The 16,596-nt window shown below is 39.3% G+C and overlaps 4 protein-coding genes across 7 annotated transcripts in view; 1 reads left to right on the top strand and 3 right to left on the bottom strand.

The window, feature by feature from the left end:
* Positions 1–539: 539 nt before the first annotated feature.
* Positions 540–5,727, bottom strand: LOC128873632 (uncharacterized). The gene is made up of 10 exons (XM_054117330.1): positions 4,917–5,727; positions 4,618–4,717; positions 4,432–4,542; positions 4,214–4,369; positions 4,081–4,128; positions 1,934–2,751; positions 1,535–1,634; positions 1,344–1,454; positions 754–909; positions 540–682 (listed from the first exon to the last, which is right to left on the bottom strand). The coding sequence occupies exons 1-10, from the start codon at positions 5,711–5,713 to the stop codon at positions 632–634; spliced, it is 2,448 nt and encodes an 815-aa protein (XP_053973305.1). The 5' UTR covers positions 5,714–5,727; the 3' UTR covers positions 540–631.
* Positions 5,728–7,068: 1,341 nt separating this feature from the next.
* Positions 7,069–9,193, bottom strand: LOC128873458 (uncharacterized). The gene is made up of 5 exons (XM_054117050.1): positions 8,248–9,193; positions 8,058–8,157; positions 7,873–7,983; positions 7,619–7,774; positions 7,069–7,546 (listed from the first exon to the last, which is right to left on the bottom strand). Exons 1-5 carry the CDS (start codon positions 9,129–9,131, stop codon positions 7,493–7,495), a joined length of 1,305 nt encoding a protein of 434 aa, XP_053973025.1. The 5' UTR covers positions 9,132–9,193; the 3' UTR covers positions 7,069–7,492.
* A 482-nt stretch (positions 9,194–9,675) lies between these two features.
* On the top strand, positions 9,676–16,252 carry LOC128873822 (aquaporin AQPAe.a-like). Of its 4 annotated transcripts, none has more exons than XM_054117707.1 (9): positions 9,676–9,804; positions 9,867–10,042; positions 10,262–10,405; positions 10,475–10,705; positions 10,782–10,862; positions 11,104–14,738; positions 15,365–15,484; positions 15,574–15,673; positions 15,917–16,252. In XM_054117707.1, exons 1-6 carry the CDS (start codon positions 9,786–9,788, stop codon positions 11,293–11,295), a joined length of 843 nt encoding a protein of 280 aa, XP_053973682.1. In that variant the 5' UTR covers positions 9,676–9,785; the 3' UTR covers positions 11,296–14,738; positions 15,365–15,484; positions 15,574–15,673; positions 15,917–16,252. The 4 variants fall into 4 exon arrangements, with proteins under 4 accessions (XP_053973682.1, XP_053973681.1, XP_053973683.1 ...); XM_054117706.1 differs by having other exon boundaries at positions 15,912–16,252; XM_054117708.1 differs by lacking the exon at positions 15,574–15,673.
* Positions 15,055–16,596, bottom strand: part of LOC128873631 (protein lethal(2)essential for life-like) — a 5,438-nt gene continuing 3,896 nt past the window's right edge. Inside the window, exon 2 of the mRNA XM_054117329.1 lies at positions 15,055–15,297. Within this exon, the coding sequence (XP_053973304.1) occupies positions 15,196–15,297 (102 nt within the window). The 3' untranslated portion in view covers positions 15,055–15,195. The remainder of the gene's footprint in view (positions 15,298–16,596) is intronic.

Below are 16,596 nucleotides of genomic sequence, written 5' to 3'. Positions count from 1 at the left end.
AGTAATATTTTCTCGACGGATCAACCCTTCTTTCTAGCGAATCCATTATTGATACCCGAAGGGAGCCCATATGCGGTTGTTCCTTGACAGGCTCAGGAATCATTATATTCATATGTATTTGAACATATTTGCTATAACGTTTTCTTCTTCGCAATGTGTATTCCGTTAAAAGGTAGAAAAAACTGTTTACTGAGGTGCAATTATACTTTCGCAATGGTCTTCATGTTCCAACCTAATGCCACTGCATTGTGCAAAGTAACATGTTACACGTATGTACATGAAATAATTCAACCAGCGTATCAAAACTTTCATAGTACGTCAGTGCATAATTGTTTTTACGTATAAACGCAATAGACATTACAAAGAAGAAACAGTGTAGTGCAAGCATGTTTCACGATATGCATATTGATTTAGAAGTTTTCGAGCCGAATGACGACTAAAAATGTGCCTCTTCAAAAAAATCGAATCAGATGTGTGAAACTGTGTAAAACTGTGTATAATCTTGAGGGTAATGTAATTAAAAATGTCATTCTCATTCAGTTCAAATACACCAATAAATCGATTTAATGATACAAATTCATGTTGGAACAGTGTGATACCGTCACTGTTTTCGTAACACACTGCTGGTTGTTTAAACCATAGTTCTCAACATATTTAGGTAAGCAAACGATGTTTTAACAACCTGTCAATTCGAAAAATGGTTTTTCATATTTGTGCATGTAAATAATGTTCAGTAGTACGTTTGATACTCACGGAGCTGAAACTGTCGAGGGATAATATGACGATATTTCCAGCTGTAAGCTTTGACGTCGCATTGGACATCGCAATTACTAAGATCATGCTAAGTTGCTTCCTCTCTGGTAGTCGATGCCACTCGATCATATACGATGTTTCGCCAACCATTGCACACTGTTACAAAATTCCTTTTTTCTTTTATATCCTTTAATAAGGACTATGTAAACCTGCCACCCGACTTTCAAAAAATTAACTTTCTTTTACGGAAAATGATCGTGTTTCGTTTGTAGTTTCTTCAATTAATAAATAAAAAAAATTTTTTTAATGACCCGCACCCGACATTCAGATATCTCAAATTTGATTTTTCCATGCGATTCAGAATCCAACTATTGTTACTACGATCAACTACAAACGAAGTACTAACATTTTCCGTCCAAGAAAGTTAATTTTTTGAAAGTCGGGTGCTAGGTTCACGTAGCCTTTAATAACGCATTACATACTGCCGATCTTGCTACGCTCTTAGCGTAACAGGTGCAAAATTGCATACGGAATAATATTGCTATTAAAGTGTAAAGAATTTTATACGTTCTGTAAATACATAATCTTACCTGTTCGTCGACGAGTTCGCCTATGTAACAAAATATAAAGATACTGAAGAAAAGAGATGTAAATATTATGACATACGTTACAGTGGCAGTCATGTCCTTTGAATTCCATTCCTATAGTACCAAAAGGACAAATATATGCAATAGTATTTGTATAGAAATGTATCACTCGCATTGTGCTTCGCACGCCATACCATGATAATATAATATCCGACAAGACACATGTCTAATGTACATCCGGAAACTTCGATGAGAGATATTCGTGACATTGTCTTCTCTATGAGAGCCAAGAATCTGTAATTGGAAATATCGAATTCTTGTAACGTTTCTTTCGTTCGGTACCAGTACAAATATTTGATTAAATAATTCATTCCCGAGGCATTCGTTGCGTCGAGCATTGTTTAAAAATCAAAGAAATTAATTTTGACGAACCCTTTGCTACTCACTTTGGTAATCACTCTTCTTCAGTTACTAATATGCTAATACTGATAGTCAAGTACACCAAATAAATATATTCCAATTTCTCATAAAATACGCGATCCAACGAGTCAGCTATAACCAGTTCTAGTATAGAAAAACTGTATTTTACATACTTTATTATTCTCACGTGTTGACTCACGATGCTTCCAATTCTACCATCCACGGTTTCGCACATATCCGGCCGACCGTCTACCAAATGTCCGAGCCAGCACATTATAATTTCCATTTGACCACAAGCGTGGACCGCGAAAGCAGCGATCAAGCTGCATGCACCAGCGGAGATTGCATGAATGAGTACCCCGCCTAAAACCTGAATCGAGAAGATGATCTCGTTAGTCGGACTGTAGCGAGTATCGAGTATTTGTCTCGGGAAAGGCATCGCGATCGGAATGAAGGTGACATTTTCGTCTTCTATCTTGACCTTGCCGACTCTTATAGGTACGATAACATAGTAAAAAACAGCGCCACTGTACATGAAGAAAGCGCAGGTTTTTATTAATCGTTTTCCGAAATTCGCTTTCGATATCATAATGTCTCGGTCCTCCAAGTGTTTTATGTGATTCCAGTCCCATTCGATACACTTGACGCACTCACGAATATCATCTCCGCGTGAGATTATCGAATAATATTTCAAGTACGCAGTCATACAGAAAGTCAACGGACCGAACAGTTTGATTCTGTCGTAGACACTCTCTGCTTCTATGATCATATATAAGCCGCAGGGTACGCAAAAGAAACTTATCAGAATGTAGCACGTAACAATCAGGAGCCAACTGCAGTATTTGTTCATCCGTGTAGTGTCAGGAAAATTTGGCCAGATACCCAAAGGTTTCAGCAGCCACCGATTCCACTGAATGCTGAGATTTACATATTTCTCCAACTCGTGTTCTACTATCTGACCTTTCGTCACTGCCATCACTGGATTTTGCATCTATGAAGCTTAACGGTTCGCTTGATATTAGACGCATTTATTGTACAGATAATTCTAAGAGAAATAATATTGCGCCTGCGTAAGTTTCCCAAGAGTGCCCTGAAATCAATGTAATTATGCAAATCGCAGGTAATGTTTCCTCGACAGATCAACCCTTCTTTCTAACGAATCCATTATTCATACTCGAAGGAAACGCACATGCGGTTGTTTCTCGATTCCAGATTCAGAAATTATTATTTCGTGGAGTACATTTGCTTTACTCTTTCTTATTTTTCCACGCTATGGATCTGGATAATACTTTCCACGTAATGATGTTTAATATGACAATAATATTGTTGCGACGGTACGGAGATCGCAAAGATGCGAAGCCGCTCCTTTGAACAAGCGGAAGCAAGGTTCCGTTCTTCCGCTTGTCATTCAAGAATGACTTGGCCAAGTGCCGATTGTCTTCAGCGTCCAGACGTTCAGCTGGACGTTTAGTCTCATGTCGTTATCGTAGTTCTCGTTGTATGCCTTCTCCATCGTAATGATTTTTTCCTTACCTGGAATGTTCGTACCTCACTAAAACTTACCTCGGCAGCTGTCCTGTCCTTTTTTTCATTCGACACGATTACGCGCCTGCGTCAGTACATCTCTTACATAAAAAATGGGAGCCGAGAATAAACAATTGGTTCGTCTGCCAGAATGGTTACCTAGAATTTCCGTGAAAGGATCGAGCTCGAAACTTTTCCGTCGTTGATGATGGTGTATACGTTCAGCTGGTCGGTGAAATCACGAATAAACAGTAATGGAAACTGGAAAATGTACGTATCAAAGAAGCGAAGACGAACATATTATTACCGGCCTTCTGTGTACATAGGGACTCGCTGTTCGAGGTTTCACCGATACCGGATGTCTAGGAAGCATTTTCAAACTTTGTTTTATCTTGTGCCATGAACTGTTCTCTCTTTATTATCCCTTTCGGTACGAGCGCCGGATATATCCGGCATCCATCTAATAATATTATATGTGTTACTTATACGATTACACGCGCATTTTGCGGTGCGGCACCTCCTGCAGCGGGAGTGTCACGGCGGACGGAGCGCTCGTCCCGAAAGGGTTATTTGTTTTTTATTTTTTACTTTTTCTACAGAAACATATCAGAAACAATTGATTAGATTACTGGTTTTATTGGTAGACAAAAAGTTTGACTTTAATTTGAGATTTTTGACACGTCGTTCATGCTATATATGTAGGATTAGTATTTGTATTACGAGTAAGGTAACCTGAACGATAAATACTTCTTATCACATTTTTTCAAGTACGTTTCCTTTCTATGAGTCTTTATGCCGTCATCGTTCGCAGAAAGTTCAGATACGCCGCCGAAGTTTTGCAAACCTGCGGAAATTCTTATTTTGTATTCATATTGCTAACATATGGAATTAATAATGAATGCGTAAAAAATGAATGTTTCAAAACTTACCTCGCAAAATGCTTGAAGCGAGACGTCGAATATCTTAGCGGCAGTCAAATTAGTTGGACGACCAGTTCTGAGTATCATCATTCTTACATTTTGGGCTATGTCTCTAGGAAGATCGTACCACGGCATGAAGTACAACACTTGTCCTACTCTCTCGCTCTAAAAGTTAAAATTCAACCAGATGAATCGTCATTGTCGAGAATTTTTAAAGGAAAAGTCACCTCCTGTTTGAGAAGATCGCCGATAATCGTTATTATAAACACATTCACGAAGATCGACGTCATCAAAACGAAATACGTTATCGTGCTGAATGTTTTGTGATCTTCCCATTCCTAGAAAACATCCTCGGAGTAACATACTGTAGAATGTAATTCATTTCGGTATATTTAACTGTTCTTGTCCAGTACCACGAGCACTCCGTATTCAAGGAAACATACGATGACGGTGTTGCCAATTATTTCAGAGAGAAACACTATGGTCAAAGATTTCTCGATCAACGCAGCAAATCTATAATCCATTTCAGTCGTTAGGTAATTAGAATATGCACAAACGAATTGTACAAAAAATAGCGGAAAGACGAATGTTTCTTGCTAAAAAGTAATGAAAAACTATTGTTTCAAAGTATACAATCAATTCATTTCGTCACCCATAAGATACCACGTTCGCACAAATAACTACGTTGTTTAATATGTTGTAACGTTCTTACTCGATTGCTTTCAGATGATGATGGATTATCCGATTGAGGCGCACATGCAATTCGTCCTTATCGTCATTGAAAAATGTCTCGATCTTTCTGTTGACAATCTTGAACAAACCGCAAGCATGCATCACGGTGCTGGCGATTAGACTACTAATTCCCGTATTGGTGGACAGTATTATTGTGCTGATCAGCATTTGCAAAACAAACATCATCTCGTAAAACGGCGAGTCTTCGATCACGAAGTAAACATAGTTACTTAGGTAAGGCAGAGGTATTTGCGTAGTATTGTCCCTCTTGACAACTCTCTCGGACATAAAAGGCAAGATGATATGATACGGGAGAGCACCTCCGTAGATAATCATTAGATACACTATCGTGAAAAGACGACCGTTCTTTGCAGATCTTTTCAAAACTAGTCGATCATCCTCGCATTCGATGTTCTTATACTGCAGCTCTAAATCCGTCAGCAACTGGCCGATTTGTTTCTTATTGAAGATCATGGTCCAGAATTTGACGATCCCCAAAAGGCTGAATACTTGTGCCGCGATTACCTTCATGTATCGCGTTAGATCCTCGCAGTCGTGGAAGGTGTAGATTACGTGAGGTACTAACAAGAAACACATCAAACCGAATATCGCTCCGATCTGAACGATTGTTCTACTGGTTTGCAGGAACGTGTCGTTTTTACGTAGCGGCCATATGCCACTTGGTATTAGCAACGTTCTAGAGACGATGATCGTGTATTCGGTGTCCGATTTATAATGAACGTTGCGATAGCTCTGGTTACATATGCTCTTGGCCATATCTCACGACTGTCTTCTTCGCTGTTAAAGATTGATTTCGCGATTGGGAAGAAAGAGTGACCGTATGGCAGAGACCGTCCATTGGCGCCTGCGCGAAAAGTTTCGTACAACAATTTTCTGTAGGCAATTCGTTGCAATTTTAAATCCCTGGAACGTCCCATAGCGATTCTGGAAAATTGAGCTAATCTTTCAGTCGTACTACTGGTAGGAAGTAAAATGCGAAGTAAAATCGCTGTTGTTTCGCGGAACGAGCACGGATGGAAAGCGATCTTGCATGAATAACTTGCGACTCAAAATATGAAAACCGTAGGTCTGGTTTTGATGACATCGTAAATCAGCGACGTAGAACTTCGATTGATTATATGTTACTCGTGCTACGATATACGTTTCATGGTACGCTTCATGTTACGCATTGCTTTTGTGTAAAAAAAAAACAGTGCAGATTTTTCCTGATTTTTCTGTTTACATTAAAGTCGATATATTAATTAAAATCATTCATTGTGTGATATGTTATCTACCCGTGACATTGAAGTGTCGCACACATGAACTCGCTTGCAGTTTACGTTGTTACGTTGATTTTACGAAGAATGTAATTGCATCGTTGCACGATCGATAAGACAAGTTCTTTTTAAATAATATTGAGAAATGCGATACGAACATCAAGAGCTAGTTTAGGATTGTGTGACTCGGTGGTGTATTACATAGATCTGATTTAGAAGTGTTGGAACACGATGGAGAACATATTAAAAGAAAGATGAACATATGTATTCTTGAGAGTGTTCTTAATGTGTACTTTATGACAGACGTATGTTCTTGACGTTGACATTGAAATAATTCTACTGCTATGTCATAGCTATTATGTTTTCAAAAAAAGTATAGAGTGTCGACGTTCAGCGTTAACTTTAGTAATGGGAATAGTTTCTTAACTTACATGATGCGTGTATAATAAGTAACGATGTCGCAAAAATAAGGGCCAGGGAGGTCTAATTACATCTCGAACTGCGTATGCCTATTATTCTCTATACCGTGATTACTTCACCACTGATACGATACTTGCTCTTTAGAGTACTGATATAAAGATACTCATTACTTTAGTGCTGATACAAAGCCTGATTGCAACTACGCGACCTGTGGAATTGTTATTAAGGGAGTCGCGACTTATCCTGTTGTTAAATCAAGACCATATTTTTCCATCTCTTGAACTCTGAACACAAGTTTCAGTAGTACAGTGGTTCGTTTAGTACAATTTTTCATTACGAAAGTAATATTAATTTCCGATGAAAATAAATCGAAACGTTTCGACTTTTAGGTATAATTGTTTCGAATTATAAAGTCGGATCTCAAATAGTTTGAATAAAATTGTTTGCACATATTTGAAGAAAATATTACAAATAATGGACTGAAGTGTTCGTACATTATTCTGTCATCACGACGTTTATTGATTAATATAATTGCAAATTTCTCCAACGGTTTATAAGTTGTGGATCTTCGTGACCGTCTGGAAAGTTTGCAAGGGTTGTGAATCGTGGGTGCACCAGTGACTATAATTACGAGTGAAAGCTCAACTTGATGATGAAAGGTCCCATCCATGGACGTCTAGATCTATTGGTCTTTTAGAAATTGAAAAAAGAAAATCATGACAAAATTTCAATAATAATATTTGTCTAATAATATTCTATATAATGAAATTTTCAATTGTACGAATGTTGAGAGTCACACGTTAAGAGCTGTCGGTGTATTTCATACACCACATTTCTTCGATTAATACTTTTATAAATTTCATGCCGCCATTGTTCGCAGGAAGTTCAAATACGCCGCCGATGATTTGCAAACCTGCAGACATTCGTTCTTTCTTCTATGTGCTTCTCTACCGATACTTCAAAAAATTAACATAACCAAACTTACGTCACAAAATGCTTGAAGCGAGAGATCAAAAATATTAGCAGCGCTCAGACTCGACGGTCGACTAGTCCTGAGCATGATCATTTTCATATTATTGGCTACATTCCTAGGAAGGTCGTACCATGGCATGAAATACAATGCTTCTCCTACTCTCTCACTCTTTATAACAAATAAAATACCACAAAGTCGACATTATACAACGATTCAATTTTCACCAGTTGATTCGGTTTTAGAGCAATATTTAGAACAAAGGTTACCTCCTGCTTGAGACTACCACAAATAAATGTTATTATGAACACATTCACGAAGCCTGATGTCATCAGAACGAAATATGTCATCATACTGAATGTATGTTTATCTTCCCAATTCTAAAAAGCAAGACGAAAATGATGTAACGTACATTCGTTGCTCTTACTTCATTTTCAATGTTACTGTCTAGTACCATAATTACGCCATACTCGAGAAAACATATAATGAGGGTGCAACCACCTATTTCTGCCAGAAACATTATGCTCAAACCCTTCTGGATTGCGTCAGCAAATCTATAATAAATTTCTGCTATTTAAATATGCCTGCAGATGCTGGGTGGCAGACGAAAGTATTAATTTTTTAATGTAATAAAACAAGCTTACTCGATTGCCTTCAGATGATGTAGGACAATGTGGCGAAGACGGTCGTTTAAGTCGTCCTTGCCATCTTCAAAGAAAGTTTCAATCTTTTGGTTGACAACCTCGAACAAACCATAAGAGTGCATCACAGTGTTGGCGATCAAAGTATTGACTCCAGTGTTGCTAGACATTATTATGGTGCTAATCACCATTTGCGAGACAAACGTTATCTCGTAGATCGGCGTGTCCTCGATCACAAAGAAAATATAATTGCTCAGGTAAGGCAGAGGTATTTGCGTGGTATTGTCACTCTTGACAACTCTCTCGGACATGAAGGGCAAGACAATGTGATACGGCAGCCCGCCACCGTAAGAGAGACTCAGATACACTATCGTGAAAAATCGACCGATCTTCGCAGATTTCTTCATAACCAGTCGATCCGTTTCGCACGCAACATCCTTGTATTGGTTCTTCACCTCCACCAGAAAATGTCTGATTTGCTTCCCGTTCAAAATCATGCTCCAGAACTTGGCGATCCCCAAAAGGCTGAATACTTGCGAGGCAAAAATGTTCATGTACCGCGACAGATCCTCGCAATCGTGAAAGGTATAAATCATATTCGGTATCAATAGAAAACACATTAGACTGAAGATTATTCCGACATGAAGGAACTTGATAACATTATTCAAGAACGTGTCGTCTTTGTACAACGGCCAGATACCGATCGGAGCTAACAGCGTTCTAGCGATCCAAATCGTATATTCGGTGTCCGACTCGTAATGGACGTTTCGATAATCTAGATTCCCGTTGTTATTCGTCATGTCACTCGACCATCTTTTTCGCCTTCCAAAAGAAGAGGAACGTCTCTCCAACTGAGCGTGTCCAGCAGTAATGTTGGCGGCAATCATCCATTGGCGCTTGCGTGGAAAGTTTCGTACGACAACTTTCCATAAACGATTCCGGCAACCTCAAAATTGAGTAAATTTGTCCACTATTACATTACACCGCAAATTGCGGAAGTAGAATTGGACATACAGATTGATAGTTTTATTTAGAAGTACAATTTCCAGCGATGTGCAGTCTAGAGGCGATTTCGCATAAATAAAATGCGATTCTACGTTTGAGAAACGTTCAGCCTTATTTTGGTAATTTTCCGCGATCTATCCCGGAAAGTTACTCTACGCGTATTCGAGGCAAGAGTTTTAAGTTAAGTTTAAGTTTTAAGTTAAGTTTAAGTTTTAAGTTAAGAGTTTAAATTAAAATAATGATAGAAATCGGTCTCGTTCGCTGTACGATGACATTCTTCCCACTTCCATGGCACTCGAGTATCAGAAATATAATAGTTTCCATTTTTACTTTTCCTGCTAAGATGTACGAACGAACACTGATTCGTCGAAGAAAGCATCGTATCGTTACACTCATCGATAAGGCTACATTTTTATATATTATTGCGAAATGCGATATCCATCGGTTAGTATTGTTAACGTAATTCAAGTGGCGATTACTACAACAGAATCGTTACAGTAGCTGTTTAGTTTAAGCGAAACTCTCGTTCGTACACCATGGAGGACGAATCGTCGAGTGAGTTATTGATATTAACCAAAGAATAACTTGGCATTCGAACATTTTGTGGTGTTTTCTAGAATCAATATGGTACCTGCAGAAGGGTACCACCACGATGTTCCTCGCGGAGGTGATAGGAACAGCGGTACTTTTATTTATCGGTTGTATGGGCTCCGTGGGTACCATGGGATTGTCGATACCTCTACCGTTACAGACGTCTATCGCGTTTGGTATGACTGTCAATATGTTAATCATGGTAAGAATTACTTTTTACTGATTACTTGACACTGCTATTTTATAAAAACCATTATTCTGAACGTATTGACTGGCTAGTCGATTTTAAAATAAAATGTTCTTGATGCAATGACGCGGCTACTTTATAAAAACGATTCTTCCGAACGTATTGACTGGCTCCTCCTCCTGGTGCCTCCTAATTCTACTGCGGCTATAGAGACCATGACTGTTGTTGTCGTAGATGGTGGGTCACATCAGCGGTGCACATTTCAATCCAGCTGTCACGATTGGAGCAGTTATCGTAGGACTTAAAACCATTCCAACGGGTATCGTTTACGTAGTGGGCCAGTTCATCGGTGCCATTATTGGATACGGACTGCTAGTGGTACGAATTATATCGTAGTTGACGCTGCTTTGATCGTGCACAGATTTAAATAGAATTTTATTCGAGCAGACAGTGACTCCAACCGAATTGCTCAGCGACGGGCACAACTCGTCGACAGGCTTTTGCGTGACCGCTGTTTATTCTGGTGTCAGTATCGTGCAAGCGATTCTAATCGAAACTCTATGCACGGCGATTGTACTTTGCACAGCATGCGCTACTTGGGATCCCAGATGCGCGCATACGGCGGATTCTACGGCTATCAGATTTGGTTTCTCTATCGTAGGGCTTTCACTTGCAGCGGTAAATATTTTTCTTGCTAGAATTCCCGAAACTTTCTAGAAATGTGTGACAAATAACATAAAATCGTGATCTCTAGAGCCCCTACACCGGTTGCAGCATGAACCCAGCGCGTAGCTTCGCTCCTGCGCTTTTCCAAGGAGATTGGAAGGATCAATGGGTGAGCTCAATCCGTATAATCGTTTGATTTATGAACTTGTTCAGTGATTTATAAATCCTTTGTGCGTAACGGATATCGTATCGATATAATTACATTACGCTCTAATCTTCGACGCGCCTGATAACAAGCACAAACCTCTTCGTGGACTCGCGAAGAGAGGCGTGTCAATATTTGCTCTAATGGTACAGATTAGATTGGATTAGAAGCCACGATAATAACTTTTTAATTCAATTTTCTTCAGATTTATTGGATTGGACCGACCGTAGGAGCTTTACTTGGAACGTATACCTATCAGCTTCTTTTCTTGGAAAAGGAAACGGTCATGACTGCCGATGATCATTCTTTCATACAGATGAATTCGAGAAATTCCGACAGTTTAAATATTCCATGTGACAAGATTAGAAATGAGAGGCTCGAAGTCACAAAAATTTAAAAAATCACTTCCGCACAATGTACCATGAACTTAGCCGACTTCACGACCGAACCATCTAAGGGTACGACATTATATACCATGCACACAGTGTATTTGTTATCGTCCGCCGGTTAAAGTTTTCCACGATCCGCGACGTTTCAAGTAGTTTTGGACATTGCCAGCGACGTCGCTGTACGCGATCGACTGCTGCTACCTTCGATTCTCTTTTATTATATCGATATGTTTATGTTATTCGAATTGTATGAACATAAACGTTTCTATCACGCTATGCAATTGAGAGAATATACCATCAGAAGTCTACTATTTTTTGACAGTGTATAAATGTATTATAGCGACTAAAAAAATTATTAACGCTAAACTATCGCACACGTTTGTATATATAAAATTTGAAAATTCTTTGGGTCTTATCATTGAAATATACGCAAGTACAAGTGAGACAAATAGAAAGAATATTGTTTCGTAACTCAGCTGAGAACATTACCTGCCTCGATAAGGCAACGCCTAAGAATTCTTTCATTTCGATATGGATGTACCTCTCTCTGAGATTCCATAAAATAATGCGCCATTTAAATGCATTACCCAAGCTATAAAGTATTTCCTTTTACGATCCTAGCATAGACCTCGATAACTTAATTAACAGACATTTTATCAGGAAGTTTTTTATAATTTCTAGAAATGTTGTTACATGTCTATTTTTGTCGCGAGAATACTGCGCAGATGATTCCAGGGGTTGGCCGGAAACTAAATCGATAACGGGGTGGTTCGTAGACGCTTCTAGAATTTAAGGCTGAATTTGCACCTGTAGAACAGCTTTGAAACCATCCTCGTTAATTATGTATAGCAAAGGCTGTACAAATTCTGACAAAAACTGTGAGAAAAAGTATAAATGTCCACAGATAGCGCATAGCAAGTTGTGGTGTAAACTTTGTTTTCCCCGAGTTACATGTTGTTGCGCAACTCCTGGATTCATCAAACTAATATCAGACGTAAACCTATAATTATTAGTTTGCTGGAACGGGTTCATTTTTTTTCTGTCACATAAGTTGTAGCTTCTAATTTTAATTGCCGGATCCGAACCAGGTGCGGTGGTGCCACGTATTTTCTTGTGGCTGAAAACAAAATAGAACTTAGAGGCCCCAATTAAAGATAAATGAAACGATACAATTGTATGCTACACCTTATTGTGTATCAGTTGTTTGTTGCATCATTTTTATACAAATATACATATAACAAACGTATATATGGGTATAGAACACGAGAGCTGCAACTATTGATTACCTGCTGCATCCGACCATAGAACGTTCGAGACTTCCACGTACATTTTTCGAAATACGCGATTTTCAATTTCAGTTTAACCAATGCGAAATCATCAATTGACGGAAATTAAGTATTCTCACTTAAGGGGGAAGTAGGTTTAGGACTACGTTTATTTTTAATGATTTGCATGACGTTTTTTTTAGCAAGAAACGAATGTATAGAATTTAACGAAACTTTGAGGACATTTTATACATATATTCAAGTAAATATTGTAATTTTTTGCCCCCTTAACGGAACGGAATTGCAACGGTGGTGGATAGTGCAAAAACCATCGAAGCATATTTTAACGAGTTCGACGAATAACACGAATTCAACCTCGAGGCGTTGTTGATATCTAGTCGACGAAAGTGTTGTTGTGCGTGATAGCGGACGATAAAGTGCAATTTGGAAGGCCGTAAGGTAAACGAACTCTATAAATGTCGCAATGCAGCGTCGCACGCAAAGATGTGCGTCGCCGCTTGCATCCCAGATTCTATATTTATCCTTTGGCCACATCGTTGCACAGATGGCATCGCCAAATAAATCATAAGCAGATTTATTTAATATACGGTACATTTCGTACCCAGTCATACAGGTTTCGTTTCAGGACGTTGTACGAAAGTGAACTAAAAATTCTGCAGATATAGGTACGCGTAGTCTACATCTGCTTGGTCGCGACAACCGGCACGTCCGCTCTACTTTTCCGGTCTTTGTGTCTGCGAATCTGTCGAAGCATCTGCCCATCATTGTACTCATTTCCGCAAGGAGGAACCCTGTCCCAAAGTTGATCCTGCTCCGTTAGACGTAGCATTATTTGTTCGAATAATACACAAAGAAGATTTCGTAGGAATAACAACTTGGCCATGACCGGCATTTCCATTAAAAAAAAAAAAAAAATAAATGAAATTAACTGTGCGTTTTTCAGACGCGATGCGTACGCAGGAATCGAATAATGCGCAAAGAAAATCGATGCAGCTAAACCTGTCGCAAGGAACATATTACTGTTACTTGCAAAAGCATCTGCCCAACCCATCGTATAATCATTTTACATATTTAAGCAATTTCAAAGCAGGAATTAATAATTCTAACTGCCCTCCGTTCAACTTTTACATGCAATTGCGCAGCTTGGAAGGCACGGCGTCCTACGGAATATTTGCGACGCAAATACGCGTATTTTCGATCGCAGGTCCACTGAACGAACTTCTTCACGGAGTTACGCAATATTGTCACAATGTTTCGCGATGAATTTTCATTTACCATCAGCTACGCAATGGAAAGTCCCCTATCCTGTAGCCACGAAGACATTAAGGACATTCTTATCTCGCTTATCGTGGCTACCACGAATCGGAAAAAGCATCGTTCGCTGGTGATCCTGTCAAACGTAGACTCGCGCTGCGGAAGTCATCTAGAAATACCGTTTGATGCATTTCTAAAAGTAACGAATACGTAGCTAAGGCGGCAGGAGATCCTAGAAGCAACAACGTTCTAGAAATTCAGGCAGAAGTCGTCGCAGTTAAGGACGACCCCTGGCTGTCCTTGATTCCAGAAACTACGCACCGGGAGCAATCCCAGCCTCCAGGCTCAACGATCAAAATAAATAAATGCCGCGTGGTTACTCTCGCTTACATCACGTATACCACCTAACCGTTTAAGCGAGAGAAGGAAGGAGTGAAGTTGTGTATGTTATGTTATGGTGGGGCTCTAGCGGTGGAACGTGCCAGAAATCTCGTAATACGTTCACCGATCAATACTTGGTATTTTCGTATTTTTTCCTTTGAACGCACGAAAATGCACGTAACCGCGATACAGAATGATAATTCTTGACACGAGGATTACGATGATATCGGCGGCCAATGGTTAAATGATCGCAAAAGTGTTGAAATATGAAAATGAAGGAATGTGCGCATTTGTCGGCGCGTCTCGAACATTCGACGCTGTGTCGCGGCGCTCGCCTATATAAGGGGGCCGAGCGGCTCGGCTCGGTGCATTCGTAAATTAACTTTCGTTCAGTTCGGACGTGAAGAACACCTGAAGACCCACCAACCAGTGAGCATTCCTGCGTTTCGTTTACATCGTCACCAGGCTGATGACAAGAAGACATTAAAATGTAGACGAGAGGGATCCGGTGCGGAACGCGACAGTTTCTCGTGGGTATTTCATTATTTATACAAATTTTATTTTTTTTATAGTAGTTGTTTTGGTCTGTTGCGTTGTATGCCGCCGCTTCATCGATATTACTTTTCGTTTGCGTAGATAGTTGATGTTACATGAATTTTATAGTATTATATACTACGCTGAAATAAGTCCTTGCACCGTAAATCGGAAGTAATATCGGTGAGAGTACTGCTCAGCGGTTACCTACTTAGGAAATCCAATCTCGTAAATAGTCGGACTTTACGATCATCGAAGACATTGTTTCCGTGCACTATGTTTTAAACGAACGATTTAAAAATATTTACGTAATCGTCAATTTGTAAGTTTACAGCACTGTATTGTTACAAAATTTTACCGAATACTGAACAACGTTATACTGTAGAAATGGTTCCATAAAAATTCGTATATAAAAATAAACTTGGCGATAAATTTTCTTGAAATTAATAATGTTTAGTCTTGCTCGGTAGTAGTCTCTATTTTGATCGATTTGCGCGCGGGTTTTCCAGTCTTCACAATTTCGATGATTCGTTCGGCTGCGCTAGGTGTCTCGACCTAAACAAAAGAAATAACAAATTACGATGGAAATCAACGAGGCTTGTATATATTTGTGTTTTTATAGTCCACCGTACGGGGTCGGTGCTTGAACTATCCGTACGCAATGATAAATTGGTCTGACTAGTTTGAAATTTCTTCGCATTTCAAACTGTTCAAGAAGAACACTCCGAGGCACATGAATTAGGTAAGCGGTCGTTGCACCGACGTATTTCAATTATATTAACATATTAAAAAAAAAAAAAGTAGCTTCTTGAAAGTGAATATGCATTTTAGATGAGGTTATAGCCTGCCTCGGTTACTAAAATCGTCCTACGCCCCTGTTAATAGGTTCTATAGTGGACTTCCACGATATCTGCCCCGATTTCTTAAGAGTGTCAGTACCCGATTTCAAAGTATGAATTAAGATTCCGATGAGGAGCACTCGCTAGTTGAATCTTACCGATTTTAACCGATCTTAAGCTCCCCCGTTTCGACATGACAAACCCTTGCACGCATTACGAATCGGAGCTTAATAGAATTCAGAGTTAAAGTCGATAAAGATGATAGTTTACGAATGTGCCTCATCCGCTTAAAACTCTTTAATCCAGCTAGATGTTCTTTTTATGGTTTAGAGCAGACTCATAGTTTGACCGAGGTAAATCGTCGACACCATCTTCTTTAAACGAATATCTACCACAAGGGCACACGGAACATTGGAATTGAGAAAAACACAGAACTGAAACAAACAAAAAGCCGTGAAAGGGAGAGGATCGCTTTCCACGGCTCTAGCTTGCGAGTAGTAGGTGATATTTTTACCATAATGAAACGTGCTCGTTGATACGAGCCAAATATGCTGCATCTGATGGTTCTGGTGGCAGATTGCGTGATTCTTTTTTGTTAGTAGTTGTGCACTTGTGCACTTGCTATTGAGGTAATGTCACATTAAAGAGAAGTGTTGTCAGTCTTGTAGGTCTATCAGCTTAAAGAGAAGTATAGAAAAACAGAAACGAAACTAAGCGGAGAGCGAACCGCGGTTATTGAGATAAACGCAGAACTAAAACAAACAAAAAAACCGTGAAAGGGAGAGGATCGCTTTCCACGACTCTAGCTTGCGAGTAGCAGGTGATATTTTTACCATAAGAAACGTGCTCGTTGATACGCGTCAAACATGTTCCCTTGGGTGGGAAAGCCTATATTGTTCTGTTTAGTTGACATATTAAAGAAAAGTCTATTCAGTTTTCTAGGTCTATCAGCTTATTGAGAAGTACAGAAAAACAGAAACAAAACTAAGCGGAGAGCGAACCGCGGTTATTGAGA

The sequence above is a fragment of the Hylaeus volcanicus genome, chromosome 3 (genome assembly GCF_026283585.1).
Source record: "Hylaeus volcanicus isolate JK05 chromosome 3, UHH_iyHylVolc1.0_haploid, whole genome shotgun sequence".
In the NCBI taxonomy this organism is placed as follows: domain Eukaryota; kingdom Metazoa; phylum Arthropoda; class Insecta; order Hymenoptera; family Colletidae; genus Hylaeus; species Hylaeus volcanicus.
This window is presented reverse-complemented; position numbering and strand designations above follow the sequence as displayed.